This window comes from Otolemur garnettii, unplaced genomic scaffold (genome assembly GCF_000181295.1).
Source record: "Otolemur garnettii isolate 467f Iridium unplaced genomic scaffold, OtoGar3 scaffold00017, whole genome shotgun sequence".
Classification (NCBI taxonomy): Eukaryota; Metazoa; Chordata; class Mammalia; order Primates; family Galagidae; genus Otolemur; species Otolemur garnettii.
The window spans coordinates 16,191,181-16,210,106 of record NW_003852412.1 but is presented as its reverse complement, the minus strand read 5'-3'; the positions used below and the strand labels follow the sequence as shown (position 1 = coordinate 16,210,106).

The 18,926-nt window shown below is 41.7% G+C and overlaps 1 protein-coding gene across 1 annotated transcript in view; it reads right to left on the bottom strand.

Annotated features, from left to right (window-relative positions):
* Positions 1-5,082: 5,082 nt before the first annotated feature.
* Positions 5,083-18,926, bottom strand: part of ATP6AP1L (ATPase H+ transporting accessory protein 1 like) — a 23,251-nt gene continuing 9,407 nt past the window's right edge. The window contains exons 5-7 of the mRNA XM_012802749.2: positions 14,376-14,426; positions 11,533-11,773; positions 5,083-5,473 (exon numbers count right to left, since the gene is read on the bottom strand). Coding sequence (XP_012658203.1) covers positions 5,177-5,473; positions 11,533-11,773; positions 14,376-14,426 — 589 coding nt within the window. The 3' untranslated portion in view covers positions 5,083-5,176. The remainder of the gene's footprint in view (positions 5,474-11,532; positions 11,774-14,375; positions 14,427-18,926) is intronic.

The following is an 18,926-nucleotide window of genomic DNA, read 5'->3' as shown; positions in this document are numbered from 1 at the left end:
CTGGGGGTCTATCGTCAGCCCATCCTTTCTTCTTGAGCGATCTCATTTATTTCTCCATCACTACTACCTAGTTTTCACCTTTCCCCATATGCCCATTAATACTTGTCTAAGTTTGGGTTTCCTCAGAAGCAGATCCTGAGACAGGGGTTTAAATGCAAGTAGTTTATCTTGGAGGTGATGCCAGGGAACACCGTTGGGGGAGCATGGAAGTGAGATGGGAAAGAGAAGGGAGCCGTAAAGTGAACAATCATAAGCAAGATGCCACAATGGCCAAACGAGCTTAGTCCTGCTCCAGAGCTCCAGGGAAGAGTCTAAAACAGCCTGTAGAGTTACCCCAGGGAAAGGGCAAATGGGCTGGGGTTTTTATGCACAGTTCCTGAGAGTCATTGTTTGAGGGCTCCTCCCAGACACCATTAATTCCTCAGCACTTCCAGCCTGCCAGGAACTTAGGTAAAAGAGCCCCTGATGACAGTTCCTGGCAGTGAAAAGATGGGCCAGAATGCACTGAAATGGTTAAGGGCCAAAAGAACACAGGTGGGGCCTGAGAAGCATCTGCTATATTTCTAATTAGTTGTCTTTTTTGGTCACAGATTCATACACCCAACTGCCTGGTTGGATCTCTATTGTAGGACCTGTCCATGGGGTCCTATAATTCACCTGCAGTGCAGGTTAGCAATTCCTATGCTCTGACTGCAGAGACAGACACCACCATCCATCCTCTCAGCCTTCCAAATCACCTCCCTAGCAGTCAAGCGTGACTTGCCAATTGGTCACTGACCTAGTACTTTCCAACCTCCTACCTCTTACTCCACTGTCTTAGTTTAGGTTTTATTATTTTTCCTAAGCAATTGCAATAATCTCCTAGTTGGCATTCCTGTCTCTGTTCTGCTTACACCTTTACACCACGCTCTAAATCCTCCAAAATGCTCTTAAGAGCCTGTCCATTGCCTTAACTCAAGCTCCTGAGTCCTTATTAGGTGAGTGCTGAGCTCTGGTTCTGTCACAGTTTCCAGCTTCTTCTCAAAATACCTCCTGTGTCTACCCAAATGCACATATTCACAGTTCTCCGCACCAGACCAAGTCCGGTCTGTGCATATGTGTTTCCATGTGACACATCTGTCCTCCACTCAACTGCCTGGTTAACTCCTACCCATGCCAAATGTTGCTTTCATCTCATTACTTGCCAATTTACTTGCCATTTAGTTCCACACCTCCCCGGCAGACAGATACCTCTTGGTCTACACTTCCGTAGCACTAACAATTACAGAGTAATGGTCCCATACCTATCTACTATGGAGTAAACCTATCCACAGGCACAGTGTAGGTTCTTTACCAGAAGATCAGAACATACCCGAAGTGATGCAAAAAGCAGAGACCCAATAGAAACACATACAATTGTTCATGATAATGGACAACGTTAGACATAAAGACCAAGGACCCTTTCTCAAGCAGTTCTTCTTCATTCAAAGAATCTGAGTAATGAACAGATTCAGCTCTAAGAATCCACTATTATGGCTCAGGTAAGGATTTTCATACCAACCTATAATAGATTAACCATAATCGTTATTATACAGATCAAAGAGAACTTCAGTGGACTGTCCAGTAATGCGTGTCTTTGATCAGCTTCCTATTAACACATTTAGCCTAATCTGATTAACACTCTGCCCTTCAGCCTTTCAAGATTCTTATGTCGCTACCTGAGCTCCGCCACCCCAGGATCTCAGCATCCCCGTGGAGGCCAGGATTCTGTTTCAAGGGTGACCTCTCCTACCTTCATCTATAGCCCACAGAGGACTGCCACTAGAGTATGTTTCAAAAGTGCTAATGCTATGTCCCCATGTATTCCTTAATGCTATGACAAAGGGCCTGTCCTCTGGGTCTTCACAGAGGAAAATGGTTTTGGGAAGTGAGAGAAGTTCACACATGATAAACTCATTCCTATATCCCAATTCTCTAAGTTATTAAATTTTTCTCTATATAATATCAAGGAATTTCTTATCTCTCTACTTCATTTTAGTGTATGCCTGATGGAACTGTTAAACACTCTCAGGTACTCTAGCCAGCACATTAAATCTAAAATCTCTAGTAAAAGAACCCATATCAGAAAATTCAGCCTGATCTGAAGCCATACACCTCACTCCCTGGGCTCACACCTCAGAATCCATTCTCACATATATTCTCCCAAATCTATTGTTGAATCAGTTAGAAAAATTTTTGCAATTTTTATTTTAGTTTTTCAATTTCATTCTTCCAGACTCAACTCCGCAATTGGTTCCCTGGGACACGCCAGCATGTGCCTCTAGTTACCTAAGGGCAATCAGGAAAATTGGTACCCCCTGGTAAGATAACCATTTCTGATGAGGTCATCCCCGGGTCTTCAAGCAAGGCAGAAATAGCTTCATCTCACAGGAGTTGCTTCTACTAATAAGAAAAACTAAGTGAGGTTTGGGACTTTGATATTCTTAAAGTTGTCTAAATCCTCCCAGAAGTTCAAGGCTCTTCTATTTTGTAATGAATAACTTTATATCTTTATGTGTATATAAGAGACCTGGCAAGGGTATGAATTTCACCTGCAGTGCAGGTTAGCCATTTGCAGGATTAAACCTGTGTCTGCTTTTCAGCTATGTGAGTCCTTTGACAAGAGGTAAGGAATGCCTTTCGATCATTCATAGAAACTCTCCAGAATATGCCTTGAGATGTGAATTTAAAATCTTGAGCTATTATTTTGTTTCTATAAGCCATCCAGCAAAATGAGAAAGAACCAGCCTAGCCTACAGGGTATCACTATACCTAGGATGACCATATATAGCCCAGTTTTCCTGGCACCTTCCTGGTTTAGTATTATTATTATCTTGGAATTATTCATGATACTCCCTTTCATTTGCAACCATATCCCAGTTAGAACAATAAACTATGTTTGCCCTTCATGTACCTATAACTATCAGCTATTTATACTACCATTGGCCTCTCAAGGAACCACAATGAAAATTTGTTCCTGCATGGCATGGATTATCAGCTGACCTTCTTTATCGCTAACGGAGTTTCCATTGGTTTTAAGCTGAATAGAGTCAGAAGATCAGCCCCAGATTCCTGTCTTCTTGAGAGTCTATTCCCTGCAGTCATCTTGGTACTAACAACTGCATAAATCAGAAGTCTTAATTGCAGCCTACAGAGTCAGCAGTTTATTAAAACAGAATGGAATTTACTATAAAGTATTGGGATCTTACAAAATTCTGATGTAATACCCAAGCCCCCAGCCCTTGACCCACTCCCCAGTGGGGAACAGGCCCTCTACCCTTGAAAAGGAAACCTCTCCTCAGCCTTTTAGTCCCAGCCCCTCAAGGGTAAAGAAGCAGCCTGAGATTAAGGAAGTATGCAGGGACGGGTTGAGCGAAGGGAGGGGTTGAGCCCCTGACGGAAAGATCCCAAGTTATTCTCGGAAATTTACCCAACACTTGTTTTCTATCCCTGAACCATGTAACCCTCATCTTATGATCATGAAGTAACGTACTTGTGATGTATTTTGTGATTATGAGCCAATATGTACCCCCACCCTAAGTTGTATAAATGATGTACCTTTACCTTGTGACCCTGAGCTATATTGAGTTGTGCTAACCACTATGACTGGCTTCTGTATTGCGCTAGCTTGCTGACCAGCCATGACTTTGCAGGCTCCCCTGCTATTCCAGGCTGCTTGTTGGCCCACCACAAAAGCTCCCTGTGGGTACACCTGCAGGTGTATCAAATTATCAATAAATTTCTATCATTTAATTACATCTGAAGTGGGGTCCATCCTTCTCTCACATCTACTGGCACATTTCACTGAGAGAGGTGGAACCACACCCATTTTTACAGCCAGGAAAAATGAGACCAAAGGAATGCCCAACAAGAGATAGTCCTATCTGAAAACTTACTGTCCTTCTCATCCACTGCTTGCCACCTAAGACAGAACTGGACAGTAGACCCATCACGACAGCAGCCAGAAGATTCGTTTCTCTGTGTGTGGCCACCCACCCCACATTGTCCCCACCTGCATTCTATGTTTTGTGTAGGAGTATCTTCTTAGTAGCATCTAGGCCATGCACAGAACCCTAGTTAGGAAGATGCAGTTATATTTAAATTCCCTTTAACATGGAAGGCATTTTGGAAAAGCTTTAGTGAGGAAGAGAAGCGGATCATTCTTCAATATCTGCCAAAAACTAAAAAGGATCTTGGGGAATGCATGTGAGAGAAAGTGGTAGTAAGAACTTCAGGGGTGACTCCAGAATTCCTATTCAGGAAGGATGTAGGGAACATCATCTCACTGGAAGGGCTGGGTGGGGGGAGGATTCTCTTGAAGCTGTGCTTTTACCTGGTCCAGATTATTGCAAGTGTACGTAGGAAAGGTCGTGGAGCTCTAAACCAGACAAATGTGCCAAACAGGATGGCCCTTGAATTAGGTGTCCTGCCCTATTGGCAGGAGTTCTCCTTAAACAGTTCTGTGAGAGGGAGAGAAGACTATTTTTTAAAAACAAATTGGGACATAATTTCTGAAAACTCCAAATTATATTACAAAATAGTTTATATTCTAAACTTCCAGATAACCTTGGGTTTATTATTTCTTTTCTTTTCTTTCTTTTTCTTTTTTGGAGACAGAGTCTATGTCCCACTTCAGATCTGTGGCGTCACAGCTCACAGCAACCTCCAACTCTTGGGCTTAAGCAATTCTCTTGCCTCAGCCTCCCAAGTCGCTGGGACTACAGGTGCCTGCCACAACCCCTGGCTATTGTTTGTTGTTGTTGCAGTTGTCATTGTTGTTCGGCAGGCTGTGGCTGGGTTGGAACCCACCGGCCTTAGCGTACATGGCCGGCGCCCTGGTTGCTGAGCTGCGGGGAACGAGCTTTTGGGTTTATTATAAACCGGCCCAGGCAAAGAGGAGCAAATGTGCTTTTTCACTTCTCCACATTCCATCTCTCTCTCTGCCCTTTTGCATTCAGTTTAGTTGGGGACAAACCATATTAACTATCTCTGTGGGTAGTGGCTTTGCTTTGCCCCAAATCTAAGTAATCCTGTGGATGCTTTGAAAACAATTCGTTACATATCTGCTTTTAAAAAGTCCAACTATGTGGCGGAAACCTTTAATTCACAAGTCAAACAGCACAGAACAGAAGCAACTCCTGGGCAGAGGGCGTCGCCACTACGCGTAGATTTTGCTGCCCAGCGGGCCGGCCAGCTCGACGCCCTGGGCCCGGCCGCCCCGCAGCAGCTCCTTCTCCGCGGCCCGAGCCCTGGGCGGCGGGAGGCGCTCGGGCGAGCCCATGGCCTCGTAGCGGCGGTCCAGGTCGCGCAGGTAGAGCAGCACGTGCAGGGCGTAGGCCAGCACCAGCAGCAGGATCAGCGAGGTGACCAGCCCCAGCACAATGGCCGGGGAGAAGGCGGGGGCGCAGTCGCGGGCCCTGGCGAACCGGCCCCCGTGGATGGCGAAGCCTTGGATCTGCGGAAGAAGAAAGGCGGGAGCTGAGGGACACGGTCCCCCCCTCCCGGGATCGGCTTCCCGCGGCGCTGGCAGGGCTGGGCCCCTTGTTAGCCAGACTAACGTACTGTCACCATCTTCACTGAATCGTTTAAAAACATGATCCGACAAATGTGACTGTGCTTCTGGGGACAGTGAAACTTAATCGTAAGTCGGAACTGATCCAGAAACTCGGGGATGTTGTCATCATTAAGAGTCTCGTGAAATTCAAGGCTCTGAAATAAAACCTCGTTTCATCTGATGCTCAGAAATATTCTCGTTCTTGTGAAACCACAACGGCTGCAGTGCCTCTAAAATTCAAAGCACACTCAACGTTTTATAAGTGTTGGTGTAAGTTTCACAAAGGTTTTAAGTCTCAGTTCTTCTGCTTTTGATTCTACTGACAGAAATTAGCCTGGAAACATCTTTCAAGCGAGGATATCACAATCTCCAATGAGGTAAAATATAAATAAAATAAAAGCCAACACTTAACACATATTAAGGCAGTATCAGACCCCGCCTTAATTCATTTAGTATGTACAAGAGCCTATAAGTAAGTGGCTATTTATCTTTATTATGGACAAGGAAACTGAGGCACAGAAAAATGAAGCAACTTGCCCAGAGTTGCACCACAGCAGGTTTGGTGAAGATCAGTCCAAACTGGCAGTCTGGCCTCAGGCTCAGGCTCAGCTCTGACTCCACAGCTCCTGCTGTGTTCTGTCCCTTGTTCCCCCCAACCCTGCCTCCCCATCTTCACTGACTTTGCCATACAGACTTGGCACCATTTTGGAAGCACTGTACAAAAGCCCCTCCTTGTGTCCTGCCCAGAGAATAGAAAGAAAAGCTTTCTCATGTGCAAATGAAATGGTCTTATTACTTGAAACTAGGAGAGAGTCAAATTGACAACTAACCCTTTTTTCTAATGCTGGCAATTGAAACAGGAATACGGAGGAATTACTTTAAAACGAGAGTCATGATTGGGGGAGGGCAGCCCCCTGTTTAGCTGGCTTTAAAAGTATAACACCCTACCCAGCATCACCTCATTCACTCACTTCCTTTTTAAAGAGGACATCAGAAAATTGAATTATCCACAGTGCTTTACTGAAAATTCACTGTGGTGCCCTGAGTGAGCATTTTAACATTTTCTTGTGGCTACACGCCCTGCCTCAGACGTTACGGGCCTTGCTCACCCAATTGTCTGTGCTCTAGATTGTACCCAAAGCAGCTGCCAAAGGGACTCTTATTCTGGCTCCTGGGATCCTTGGCCTGCCTTTCCTATGAGGAGGTAGAGTGGCCTCCTCATCAGACTAGTACCTAGGAGACAAATTCCTCCATGACAAAAGATGACCTCCTTCAGTTCTGCAACTCCAGCCAAGGAGAATGTCCTCAGATCGACTGCCACTTAATTCTTAGTAACTCCAGGTGGAGAACAGTAAGTGTAAAGAATGCCTGAAGGATATACTGAACATCCATGCCCTGGACTAGAGGTTACAAACATGTTGTGTCTTATTATGTGCAGTATACATAAGTATCCTTGGAACCACAGGTGAATTTTGTTTGGTCCAGTGTCTTGAATTTCCTGAACATTTCCTTTAAGAACCCAAATTTCTAGTCTCTACTGAAAAGCCAGAAGATCTAGTACTACTGGCCCTGTATTTCTATTAAGCAAAAATGAACAAAGTTAATTTAAAAAAAAAAAAATCTTAAACTGGATAGCCACATGCAGAAGAAGAAATGGGATCCTTATTTCTCACCATATACAAAAATCAACTCAAGATGGATTAAAGACTTAAATGGAAGACATGGCACCATAAAAATAATAAGAGAAAACTAATGTAGGAAAAATTCTTCTGGACGTTGGCCTAGACAACAAATTCATGACTAAGATCCCAAAAGCAAATGCAGCAAAAACAAAAATAAATAAACAGGACTTAATTAAACTAAAAAGCTTCTGCACAGCAACAGAAACAATCAACAGAGTAAACAGGCAATCTACAGAATGGGAAAGAAATATTTCCAAACTATACATCTGACAAAGGACTAATATTCCAAATCTACAAGGAACTCAAACAAATCAAGAGAAAACAAAACACTATTTACAAGTGGCCAAAAGACATGAACAGACATTTTTCAAAAGATACAAAAGGCCCACAAACATGAAAAAAATGTTCTGTATCACTAATCATGAGGGAAATCCAAAGTAAAACCACAGTGAGGTTACCCCAGTCAAAATAGCCATCATTAAAAGGTCAAAAACAGTATGTGATGGCACAGATGCAGTGAAAAGGAAATGCTTATACCCAGATTATTATTGGCAGCAATGTAGATTAGCACAATCTCTGTGGAAGACAGGGTGGTGATTTCTCAAAGAACTAAAAGTAGATCCACCATTAGATTCAGCATTTCCACTACTGGGTCTCTACCCAAAGAAAAGAAATCATAATACCAAAAAGATCCCTGCAATTATGTCATGGTATAATTCAAAATGGCAAAGACAACGAATCAACCTAAGTGTCCATCAATTGAGGAGTGAAAAAAGAAAATGTGGTACATATATACCATGAAGTACTTCTGGGCCATTAAAAAAAGAATGAAATGTTTTTTGCAACAATGTGGATGTAACTGGAGGCCCTTATCCTAAGTGAAGCAAGGCAAGAATGGAAAACCAAATACATCACATTCTCATTTAACAGTGGGAGCTAAGAAATGGATACAGGGACATGAAGAATGGTATCTTGGACATGGAAGACTCAGAAGAAAAACTGTCAGGTGCAATGAATACTATACAGTCATGAGCACTAAACCCAGACATCACCACTGTAAAATCCATCCACGTAAACAAAAACTTCTTATGCCTCTAAATCTACTGAAATTATAAAAATTCTTTCAAAGACATAAAAAAAAATTTTAATCAGTAAATCTAGGCCAAAAGTAGATAGGTGTTTATTCATTCCTGCAACTTTTCTGTAAGTTTACAATTTTTCAAAAATAGATCAAAGAAAAAAGTTTTTTGTGATGCCAGCTACACTTTGCCACAATCCCTAGCTGGCCACCCCATCATTTGCCCAAAGCATCTGGGTTTGCTATGCATGTGACATCACTCTATACTTTATTCCTGGAATAACCCAGACCAGCAAAGCTACATAAGTGGAAAGCAGCCCTCTGTACACTTAGCTCATCCAGCATTGCCACCTCCTCTTCTCCCCTGGACCGACAGTGCCTTCTGCCATCTGTTTCCATGAAGAATGTTTTAACAAGGCCTACCTACCTCTGACACCCAAAGCTGCGTCACTGTAAGGGTGCTGCTGAGGATGTACGCATTACACAGCACAAAGTATGAATTTATGCATCATGAGCAAACTTTCAGCTGTCTTAGTGACGCTGTGAACATGTAACTGGGCATTTCTTTCTTATGCTGGCTGCTCTCGAAGTTTTGGGGCCAAATTACTGTGCCACTTCCAACCAGTGCAGACCTTGTGGTTTTGTGTCCCAGCCTCACTCATGGCTCTAATTGATCTTTTCTTTCTTTGTTTTTCTTCACTGTCATGCCTTTGTCCACGATTTTAATTTATTTTTTAACTGTAAAATATACATAACAAACTTTACCATCTTAACTATCTTAGGTGCACAATCCAGTGTTATTGAGCACATTCACATTGTCATACACGCCTCACCACTGTCCTCTCCAGAACACTTTTCAACTTATAAACTGAAACTCTTGTGTCCACTAAATACTAACTCTCCATTCCCCGCTCACTTCAGCCTTTAGCAACTACTCCTCTACTTTTGGCCTCTGTGAATTTGACTATCTAGGTACCTCATGTAAGTGGAATCGTACAATATTTCCCCCTTTGTACCTTGCTTATTTCACTTAGCATAACATCTTCAAGGCTTCTTCATGTTGCAGCATGTATCTAAATTTCCTTCATTTTTAAGGCTGAATAATATTCCATTGTATGCGTATGCTAGATTTTGTTGCTCTGTCCACCCAGTGATGAACATTTGGGTTGTTTTCACCTTTTGGCTGTTGTGAATAATGCTGCTGTGAACATGGATATTCAAGTATCTGTTTGAGTCCCTGCTTTCCATTCTCTGGGCCACATACCTAGAAGTGGAATTGCTGGATCACTTGATAATTTTTTGCTTAATTTTGGGAGAACCACAATACTTTTTTTCTTCCAATGCATTTGCACATTTGCACATTTTACAACTCCCACTGGAAATGCACAAAGGTTCCAATTTCTCCACATCCTTGTCAAAACTTGTTATTTTCTGTTTGTTATTGTTTTTAATTTTAGAGACAGGATCTTGCTCTGCTGTTCAGGCTGGAGTACAGTGGTGTAATCACAGCTCACTGCAACTTCAAATTCAAGGGCTCCTATCTCAGTCTCCTGAGTAGCTAAGACTACAGGTGTGCATCAGGACACCTGACTAATTTTTTTAATTTGTATTTATTTATTTATTTGTGGATACAATGTCTCACTATGTTGCTTAGGCTGCTCTCAAACTCCCAGCCACAAGCAGTCTTTATGTCTTGGCCTCCCAAAGCATTGAGATTACAGGTGTGAGCCACCATGCCCAAGGTGGTTGTTGTTTATAATAGCCATTCTAACAGGTTTGAAGTGGTTTGCTTGTTGTTCCAAGTTATTTTCTTGTAGTATTTCTGTAAGTCATTTCTGGAACAAGGTAGATATATCAATTAATCAAGTCCCCTGTTCTCATTAGGCAAGATTGTATGTAAATTATTTCTTATTTTCATTATTACCTCGTCTCCCTTTTCTGGTTGGACTCTTTTTCTAAAGGGAAAGGTATGTATAGACATACAGAGACACATATAATATATAACATATATAAACATTTATATATAGAGATGTGTATGTATATGTGTATATATGTATCTCTATATATGAATATCCTTGGAGCTAAACCATCTAGAATTGAAGTTCTGCCTCTACCATTTACCAGTTATATCACTTTGAAAAAATATATAATTATCAGAGCTTCAATCACTGCATTTGTAAAATAAGGATAGTAACAGTTATCTTATAGCATTCTGATGTGTTTTGAAGATTAAATATGTAAAATAACTACAACAGTGCCAGCACGTGGCCAGAATGTGTACGTCATGGTTGTTACACATGTGACATGATCCGGTGTTTCTGTATATATCAGGCTATGTATTCTTTACATTCTTAAAGGTAGGTCAGAAATTGAGAGAAGCTAAGAAACTTGCCCCGGTGTCTAAGAAGTAATTTGAAACCAGGTTTGTCTGACTCCAAGATGCAAACTCCTCCCCACCCAAACTGCCCCCCACATACTTCACTAAATATGTGAACTCCGGGTATAAGGAAAAGACTGTAAAGTGCCCAAGAAAGGATCACACTAGCCCTGCCGGCTCCTTCAGTGAGTTAGAACAAGCTAAGCTTTTCCCAGGTAAATAGGATAGAGCAACTGGGCAGCACGTCTCTCAGCCTGAGATTCTAGTGGTGAAAAGGAACCTCTCCCATCCCCAGGCCTTTCCCTAAATGCTGTCAAGAGGATCTTCGGGATATTTTTGACTCTGTGGCTGACGGTTCCAGTCCTAAGATGGTGCCAAAGCTGTCACTCACACTAGGAATGTACTTCTTATCTGCCCTGATAGGATCAGTGTTCCATATCCTGAAGGAAATAAAATAATTGTCTGACAACGCCTCTCCCCTGAAAGGCCTCTCTGTCCAGGAAGTGTCATTCACCGGGTTTCACCCAGAGTCACCAGGGCTTAGGTGGCGGGCATTCCTCACTGATAATTACTAGTGACTGGATAAACCTGAAAGTAAAAGCAAGCATGGAGGGACGTGGGGCCACGGGGAGAGAAAATTCTCTCTCCAATTCCATTTCATGCCATTGAAGGTAAAGGAAAGAGAATGTCATTATTATTTTAAAGGTATCCACTTCTCTTTCCCTGGAACATCAATTATTTGTTTCTGGTGTTTTGAAACAAAAATTGCGTTTCTTTGGCACCAAATACGCAGGAGCTTTGGGCCTGTGTTTCAGCTTATTACCTGGAAATCAACGAAAGTGACCTCCCACAGGCTGGTCGCGGCGTCCGGGTGGCTGGGCAGCAGGAGGGCGCCGGAGCGCTGCAGGCTGCTGACGCGCTGGCAGCGGTAGGAATACCGCCAAGGGGCGTGGATGCCGGTGGCGTTGAAGACCGCTTGGACTGAATTGTTGAAGATAATCTCGACGCGATGCAAGCTAAACCAGCTCTGGACGGACAACTTGTTGTAATTCGTAAGGATGAACCTGAAAGTGGTGATAAAACACCATTACCCCCAAAGCACTTTTGCATTTACTGACTCGGGACATCGTCTATGAACAGTGCGATGGCGCCCTCTATTGTCCGGTGACAGAACTGGCTTGGGGAGAGGCTCCGCTTTGGTTCCAGGGGACAGCCCTCTGGGTGAGGCAAAGGACAGAGCAGCCCCCAAAGTGAGCAATACAAATTTCTAGAAAGGGAAAAACACAGGACGCTTGGGTTTATTTTTTTTTCCTTTCTTAGAATCAGCATTTTATTATATGTTTATCATTTCCAGAAAAAAATTGAAAAAAACTTCAATAAGACTGGGCACGGTGGCTGATGCCTGTAATCCTAGCACTCAGGGAGGCTGACGTGGCTGGATTGCTTGAGCTCAGACCCGAGCAAGAGCGAAACCCCATCTCTACTAAAAGTAGAAAAATTAGCAGGGCACATGGTGGCACCTATAGTCCCAGTTACGCGGAGGCTGAAGCAGGAGGATCCCTTGAGCTGAAGTTCAAGGTTGCTGTGAGCTATGATGCCAGAGCACTGTAGTCTGGGGCAACAAAGTGAGACTGTCTCCAAAAAAAAAAAAAAAACCTACTCAAATAGATATCAATAAAGAACTAGCTAAATTGTGGCTAAAAATAATTTTTCTACTATGTGTCAGTCATCCTTCTGTGTTATTTGTGTGAATTTTGTTTAATCATCACTTCAACACCTTAAGATAGACAGTGTCATTATCCTCATTTCACAGACACAAAGGGGTTAAATAACTGTGCAGAGAGTAAGTGCTGGAACTGGGCTTCTATCCAACCTGACACCAGAGCCCTGACTCTCAACCATTTTGGAGTGGCATGTTCTCTAGCCATGAAAAAGTTAGAATGTACTCCTGTCACGATCATTTTACTGTCTTTAGAAAAATGTGTGACTGCACGGGAAAAAAGTCTGGAAAGATAGAGATTAAAACGCTGATAGTGGTTACAAATAATACTTGGATTATTGGTGATTTTCATTTTCTTCTTTTTATAGCTCAATATTTTCTGATTTTTCTTTTCAATGGTTTGTCCTGTTTTCATTTGCACGCCTGTGGAAGCAGACCCTGAGACAAGGATGTGAATACAAGAAGTCTTGGGGAGAATTTAGTCAATCAAAATATGTAGAGTAGAAAGAAGAGAAATGACAGGAGGGGGAAGCAGCCAGAAACCACAGAGGTTTAAGCAAGTGAGGGAGCCAGAGAAGGGCAGAGCGTGGGTCTCTGAGTTATCACAGCTGAGGGGAGGGAACTGAGGTATTTATACATTTTTTTTCAGTCATTGCTGAGGGTCTCCTGGCCTAGCGATGGGAGGCAGTGGGCCCCGTTAGCCAGAGACAGCTTTTAGGCAAAGGGAGGCTAGCCGTTGGCAAGTTAAGCAGTGGGCTCTAGTGCCCTCAAATGGAAAGGGCCAAGTGGATACAGATGGGGCGGCGACAGTTTCTGCTGCATACCTTAAGCATCAGAAAAAATAATCATAATAATAGAGCTATTTTCCATTTGGCAAAAAGTGCTATTACGGATCAGAAATAGTCCCCATTTCTCTATCAGATATGTATATGTGCTTGGTCACCTTGTGGGATTCTATTTACTTAGAAAGTTTCTCGGAAAGGGGATGGTCTGTATTTTCTGATTTGATCAAACCCTAGTGTTCTGTGATATGTAGACAAGTGTTCTGAGGGAGAAAACTTTCCAGGGTTAAACGTGGAGACACTAAGTTAAGTTACTAAGAGCAACAGATTTCCTTAAGAACATGTCTTCTTAGAACATTTAGGGTACAGGTTTATCCTGTGAGTATCCAAGAGGAAGAGGTGTTTTGTAGTCATTCCCAAAGTCCTAAACACACTTGATCACAGACTCTCTTCGTTATCGGATCTTAGAAACATTTTCACAGAGCAGAAGTTTTCCATGGAGCGTGGCTTGGGGAGACTACACTGAAACATCCTGCATGTTTTCCAAGTAATGTGGAAGGCACAACTATTTATCACCACTAAAGGGTTTGTCCTATAGAAAGATACACACTCTATTTTTATAAAAGAAAAAAATTAATGGTTTCAAATTGCTCCCCACCCAGGAGAAGTTCCTAACTGCTTGGATAAAACTACTGCTGGTAGTTGCATCCTTTCAAAACACATGCCTGAAAAGCTGCTGTGTTGATTGTCTGCAGGGGAAATCAGATAACAGAGGCTTTTTCTTGGTAATTACATGGTAAGTATGATTCATTGTGAGGAGCCGTAGAAAATAATATCCAACCAGAGCCCCAGCCCTTGGCATTTCATTTAGATTTTATTGTTTGCACAGAGGAAAAGGATATCCCATTTTCAGGTTGGTGAGTTTTCTGAGTCCCTAATTGAGGAGAAGAGAATAGTTTGGAAGAAACTGAAGAGAGCATTGATAGAGGTTCCCATCATACCACACCACTGCCTTTTCAGTGTCCTTAGGTGGCTCTGGCATTTGAGGTGTGACAAGGCTTAGGCACACAGCAAGCCCTTGATAACACCTGGGGAATGAATGAACTGTAGAAAGCTAACTTAAAGTGCTGAATCTATGAGACTCCACAGTGACATTCTACCTACCTTAAGTCAAGACCTTTGGGATTTTCAGCATCACCAAACTTCAGAGACAACCTAAAAAAAAAAAAAAAAAAAACAGAAACAAAGTCTATGAAAATAGGAATGACTCATACTTCACATTATACTCAAAAATTACCTCAAAATGGACCTGAATATAACACCTAGAACAAACTGCAACTGTATAGAAGAAACTTAAGGTAGGCAATGGGTTCTTGAACAAAATACAAAAGCATGAACCATAAAAGAAAAAAATTGATAAATTGGACTTCATTAAAATCTAAAACTTTTACTCTTCAGAAGACACTGTTAAGAAAACAAAAAATGGTCAGTGCAATGGCTTACGCCTATGCCTATAATTACAGCATTTCGGGAGGCCAAGGGCAAGATTGCAGTGAGCTGTGGTCTGTCAACACTGAACTGCAGCCTTGGTCACAGAGCAAGACATTGTCTCTTTAAATAGAAAAAAGAAAACAAAAAAGGCAAGCCACAAAACAGTAGAAAATATTCACACAGCATATACATAAAGGACTTTATCCAGAATATAAGTAATACAACTCAATAAGAAGACAATCAAACTTCAAAATAGTCAGAAGTGACTGGGTACAGTGGCTCATGCCTGTAATCCTAGCACTTTAGGAGGCCAAGTCAGGAGGAAAGAGGATCACTTGAGGCCAGGAGTTCGACACTGGCTTGGGCAGCCTACTAAGAACTCATCTCTACAAAAATATATTTTTTTAAATTAAAAACAAAAACAAACAAACAAACAAAAAACTAACTGGCCATAGTGGCACATGCCTTTTAGTGTCAGATCTTCAGGAGTCTGAGGCAGGAGGATCACTTGATCCTAGGGCTTTAAAGTTGCAGTGAGCTATGATGACACCACTGTACTCTAGCCTGAAGTGAGAGAGTGAGAAAAGGAAGGTGTATATACAAACAGCCAATAAGTACACGAAAAGATGTTCAGCATCATTAAAAATTGGGAAAAGTAAAAGAAAACCACAATAAGATAGCACAGTACAATAATCAAAATGGTGAAAATATTTTTAGCGGACTCTTAAGCTTTTTTTTTTTTTTTGAGACGGAGCCTCAAGCTATTCCCCCTGGGTAGAGTGCCATGGCATCATGCTCACAGCAACCTCCAACTCCTGGGCTCAAGCGAGTCTCCTGCCTCAGCCTCCCAAGTAGCTGGGACTACAGGTGCCTGCCACAATGCCTGGCCATTTTTTGGTTGCAGCCATCATTGTTGTTTGGTGGGCCCGGGCTGGGGATTCGAACCTGCCACCTTAGGTGTATGTGGCTGGCGCCTTAGCCGCTTGAGCCACAGGCGCCGAGCCAACTCTTAAGCTTTTAATACCTACATTTATTCATATTTTCCTGAGAGTAAACACAAGATTTCCTGGAGCAAAGATAATTATTATTTACTCATGGGAATAACCTTGTAGGTTTCCCTTTTCACCCAATTCTTCTCCCTAGGCAACATGGTAAGAGCCAAATGTCATTCTACCCATACTGTGATTTGTAATACAGATGAGGAACACCAAAATTATGAATCTGGGAGTTTATTTGGGGAGAGACAGTGGTTCCCTCCTCACCTCCAGAGAACAGGAGAGAAACATTTGCTGCCTTAATGTCAATAAATTGTCCTTGGGAAGAGAAGAGGGACAATCTCCAGCATATAAGCAGAAAAGTTTAATTAGCCTTTGAATTGGAGCAAACAGCCACCATAAAGGACACAAATGGCTGAAGGTTCTAATATCTATGGTATGTAAATAAATGTCTTTAAGGAGAAGATAAGACCCACTCTGAGTTTCTAACCCCTGGAATGTCTCTATGATCCCAAGTTTCATTATCCCTTAACATAGAAACTCACTTCTCCAAAGAGATAAATCTCTCACTAACTCCAAGGCTTAGCTTATAATCCAGGTGCAAGTAAAATTTATTCAGAAATGCCTAAGCATAAAAATGTTTTCTCTACAGTCTCACTTCTGCAATACAAAGCATTAGTGAGGATTTGAAGCAACTGGAACTCTCATACAATGCTGGTGGGAAAGGAAAATGCTGCAACCACTTGAAAAAACAATTTGGCAGTTTCTTAAAAAGTTAAACATACACATACCATCTGATCTAGACTTTCTACTCCCAAATGGAATAACACCTAATATATATGAAATTACCTACTGCCACAAAGACTTGCGCATGAACATTCATATTGACTTTACTTAGAAACTTACACAAAAATTTAGAGGAAACACAAATTTCCATCCACAAGTGAATGGAGAAATAAGTTGTGGTATACCCATGCAATGGAATACTACTCACCAGTGAAAAGGAACATACCACTGATACAGGCAATAACATGGAAGCCTATCAAAATCATTATGCTAATTGAAAGAAACCAGACTAAAAACTAATGCACACTATGTGGTTATATTTATAGACAATTCTAGAACATGCAAACTATAATGATAGAAAGTAGATCAGTGGTTATATGGAAAGGTGGGAGTAGCTAGAGGAATAGAATACAAAGTTGCACAAGGAAACTTTGTTGCATGATAAAAATGTTATCTTGATTGTGAGTGATTATTTCATTGGCATACACATATGTCAAAACTGGTCAAATTATATGCTTTAAATACATGCAGTTTACCGTACTTCATCCCTATTTAAATAAAAATGAAAAATAGGAATGATAAGAGGCTAAATAATCGAAATAAGAAAATGTGAGAAATTTAAATACACAGAAGATGATGCTACTGTGCCATCATCATGTCTAGAAGTTACAACACCTTGATAAACACCTTAAAATGAAAGAAAACAAAAGTAGGTATTTATAAAATGTCCAGTTACAAGGTTGAAAAATACTAATATCATATGTACATAATTTTATTAATTTGGTCACACTTAATCAAGAAATAGAAATATCAATAATTGGGCTATAATTTATCCCCATACTATTCATAGGGAATGGAGTGATCATTGCAAAATAACCTTACAAATAAGATTGCTAAGAAAAATATTTTTATTTCCTAATATCATAAACTTAGAAAGCTTAGAAGCACTCATTTACAAAAAACTGGAGTGTTCTATAAATAAGATCGTTTACTCAACAAGGTAAGTCTTCTTCCTGAACCATAATGTGGTAGTCTGCTACAAATTACTGAAAATACTTTAAAGAAATAAGTACTTAAAAAATACATTTCTCAAATACTATTTTATAAATCTGACTTATCAGTTATTCTAACAGAAACATCCCTAGTTTTTCCGAGGAATCAGAACAGCCTGGTTACCCATAAATTGGCTGTACAGGTAATAAACTAAACCTTGAAGTGGAGCCACCTTGACCCCAGCTAGTTTCTACCTCTTCTCCCAATGGAGCAGCCCGATGGCCTCAGTGTTTCTGACCCTCAAAGAGCTTTTCTCCATTGGTCTTGGTTTCAGTAGAAGCTTGTTGATATGTTCTGCTTGAGAGTAAAGAACATGAGGCCTGATTTCATCAAAGTAACCATAGCAGTCATTCAGTGCCGATCTTTCAAGTGCCAGGCACTGTACCATCAATTGGGAGCACTTTGGAGAAACAGAACCTACAGGAGCTCTCTTCACTCCATCAGGCACCCAACTCTCATGTGTAAATTTAGGTAATAATTCAAAATATACACAGGTCCTGGGATTATGCTCTATTAGCAAGACTTTCATAGCAAATCTGTGTGCCAACAATTTGCCCCTCCCCGTACATTTTCTTTCCAAGAGCTAAAACACGGTCATTTCTTTTTAACCTGTGCTCTTGATCTTATATGGTTATGCCTTAGCTTGGATTCCTTCCTTCGGTAATTCCCTTCCTAGTCCTTAAGAACACATGGCCAGCACAGCAAGGGTAGCTCACTAATCCGTGCTATTCACAGGAATCAAGGACACTAAGTCTCAGCACCTGCTTCTTGGATGCCTTACATTCCCATGAAGCCCCAGCTCCCTCTCTTGGTGGTGGTAATGGTGGTGAGGTCCATCCAGGACACCTGCCACTCACCACAGCAGGACTCCAGCCGGTGCACAGCCAGGGTTGGGACTCAAGTAGAATTCTAGGGCAGTGACCTGGTCCTGCCCAAATGTTAGTTTATGTAATTTGTACGCTGGGAAAATGGTAGCTTCCTGAGATAAGCAGACACCATTTCACTCTAGTTATCATTCATACATTAGCAAAGATAATTGGACAAGTTCTCAAGTGTGTACGCACGCATTTCCTCATTCAATTTTTACAACCCCAGATGACCAAGAGAGAGGAGGTAAAATGTCATTTTAAAAGATACCTTAGACCCCAGATCTAAACGCTGTATGAGTTTAGCAAGTCTCCTAAACCTCTCTGAGCCTTGACATCCTGGAACACCTAGAATAGAAAGGCTCACAGCCCCTGTGAGTCAGAGAGTTACTGTGAGGAATAACAGACATGAGGCCTGTGAAGACCTTGCACAGACAGAGCCTGGCCTATGGTCAACTCTCAAGGTCTGTTGAACAGACGCCACCATCTCCTCCCCACAGATGAGGATCCTACAGTGAACAGAC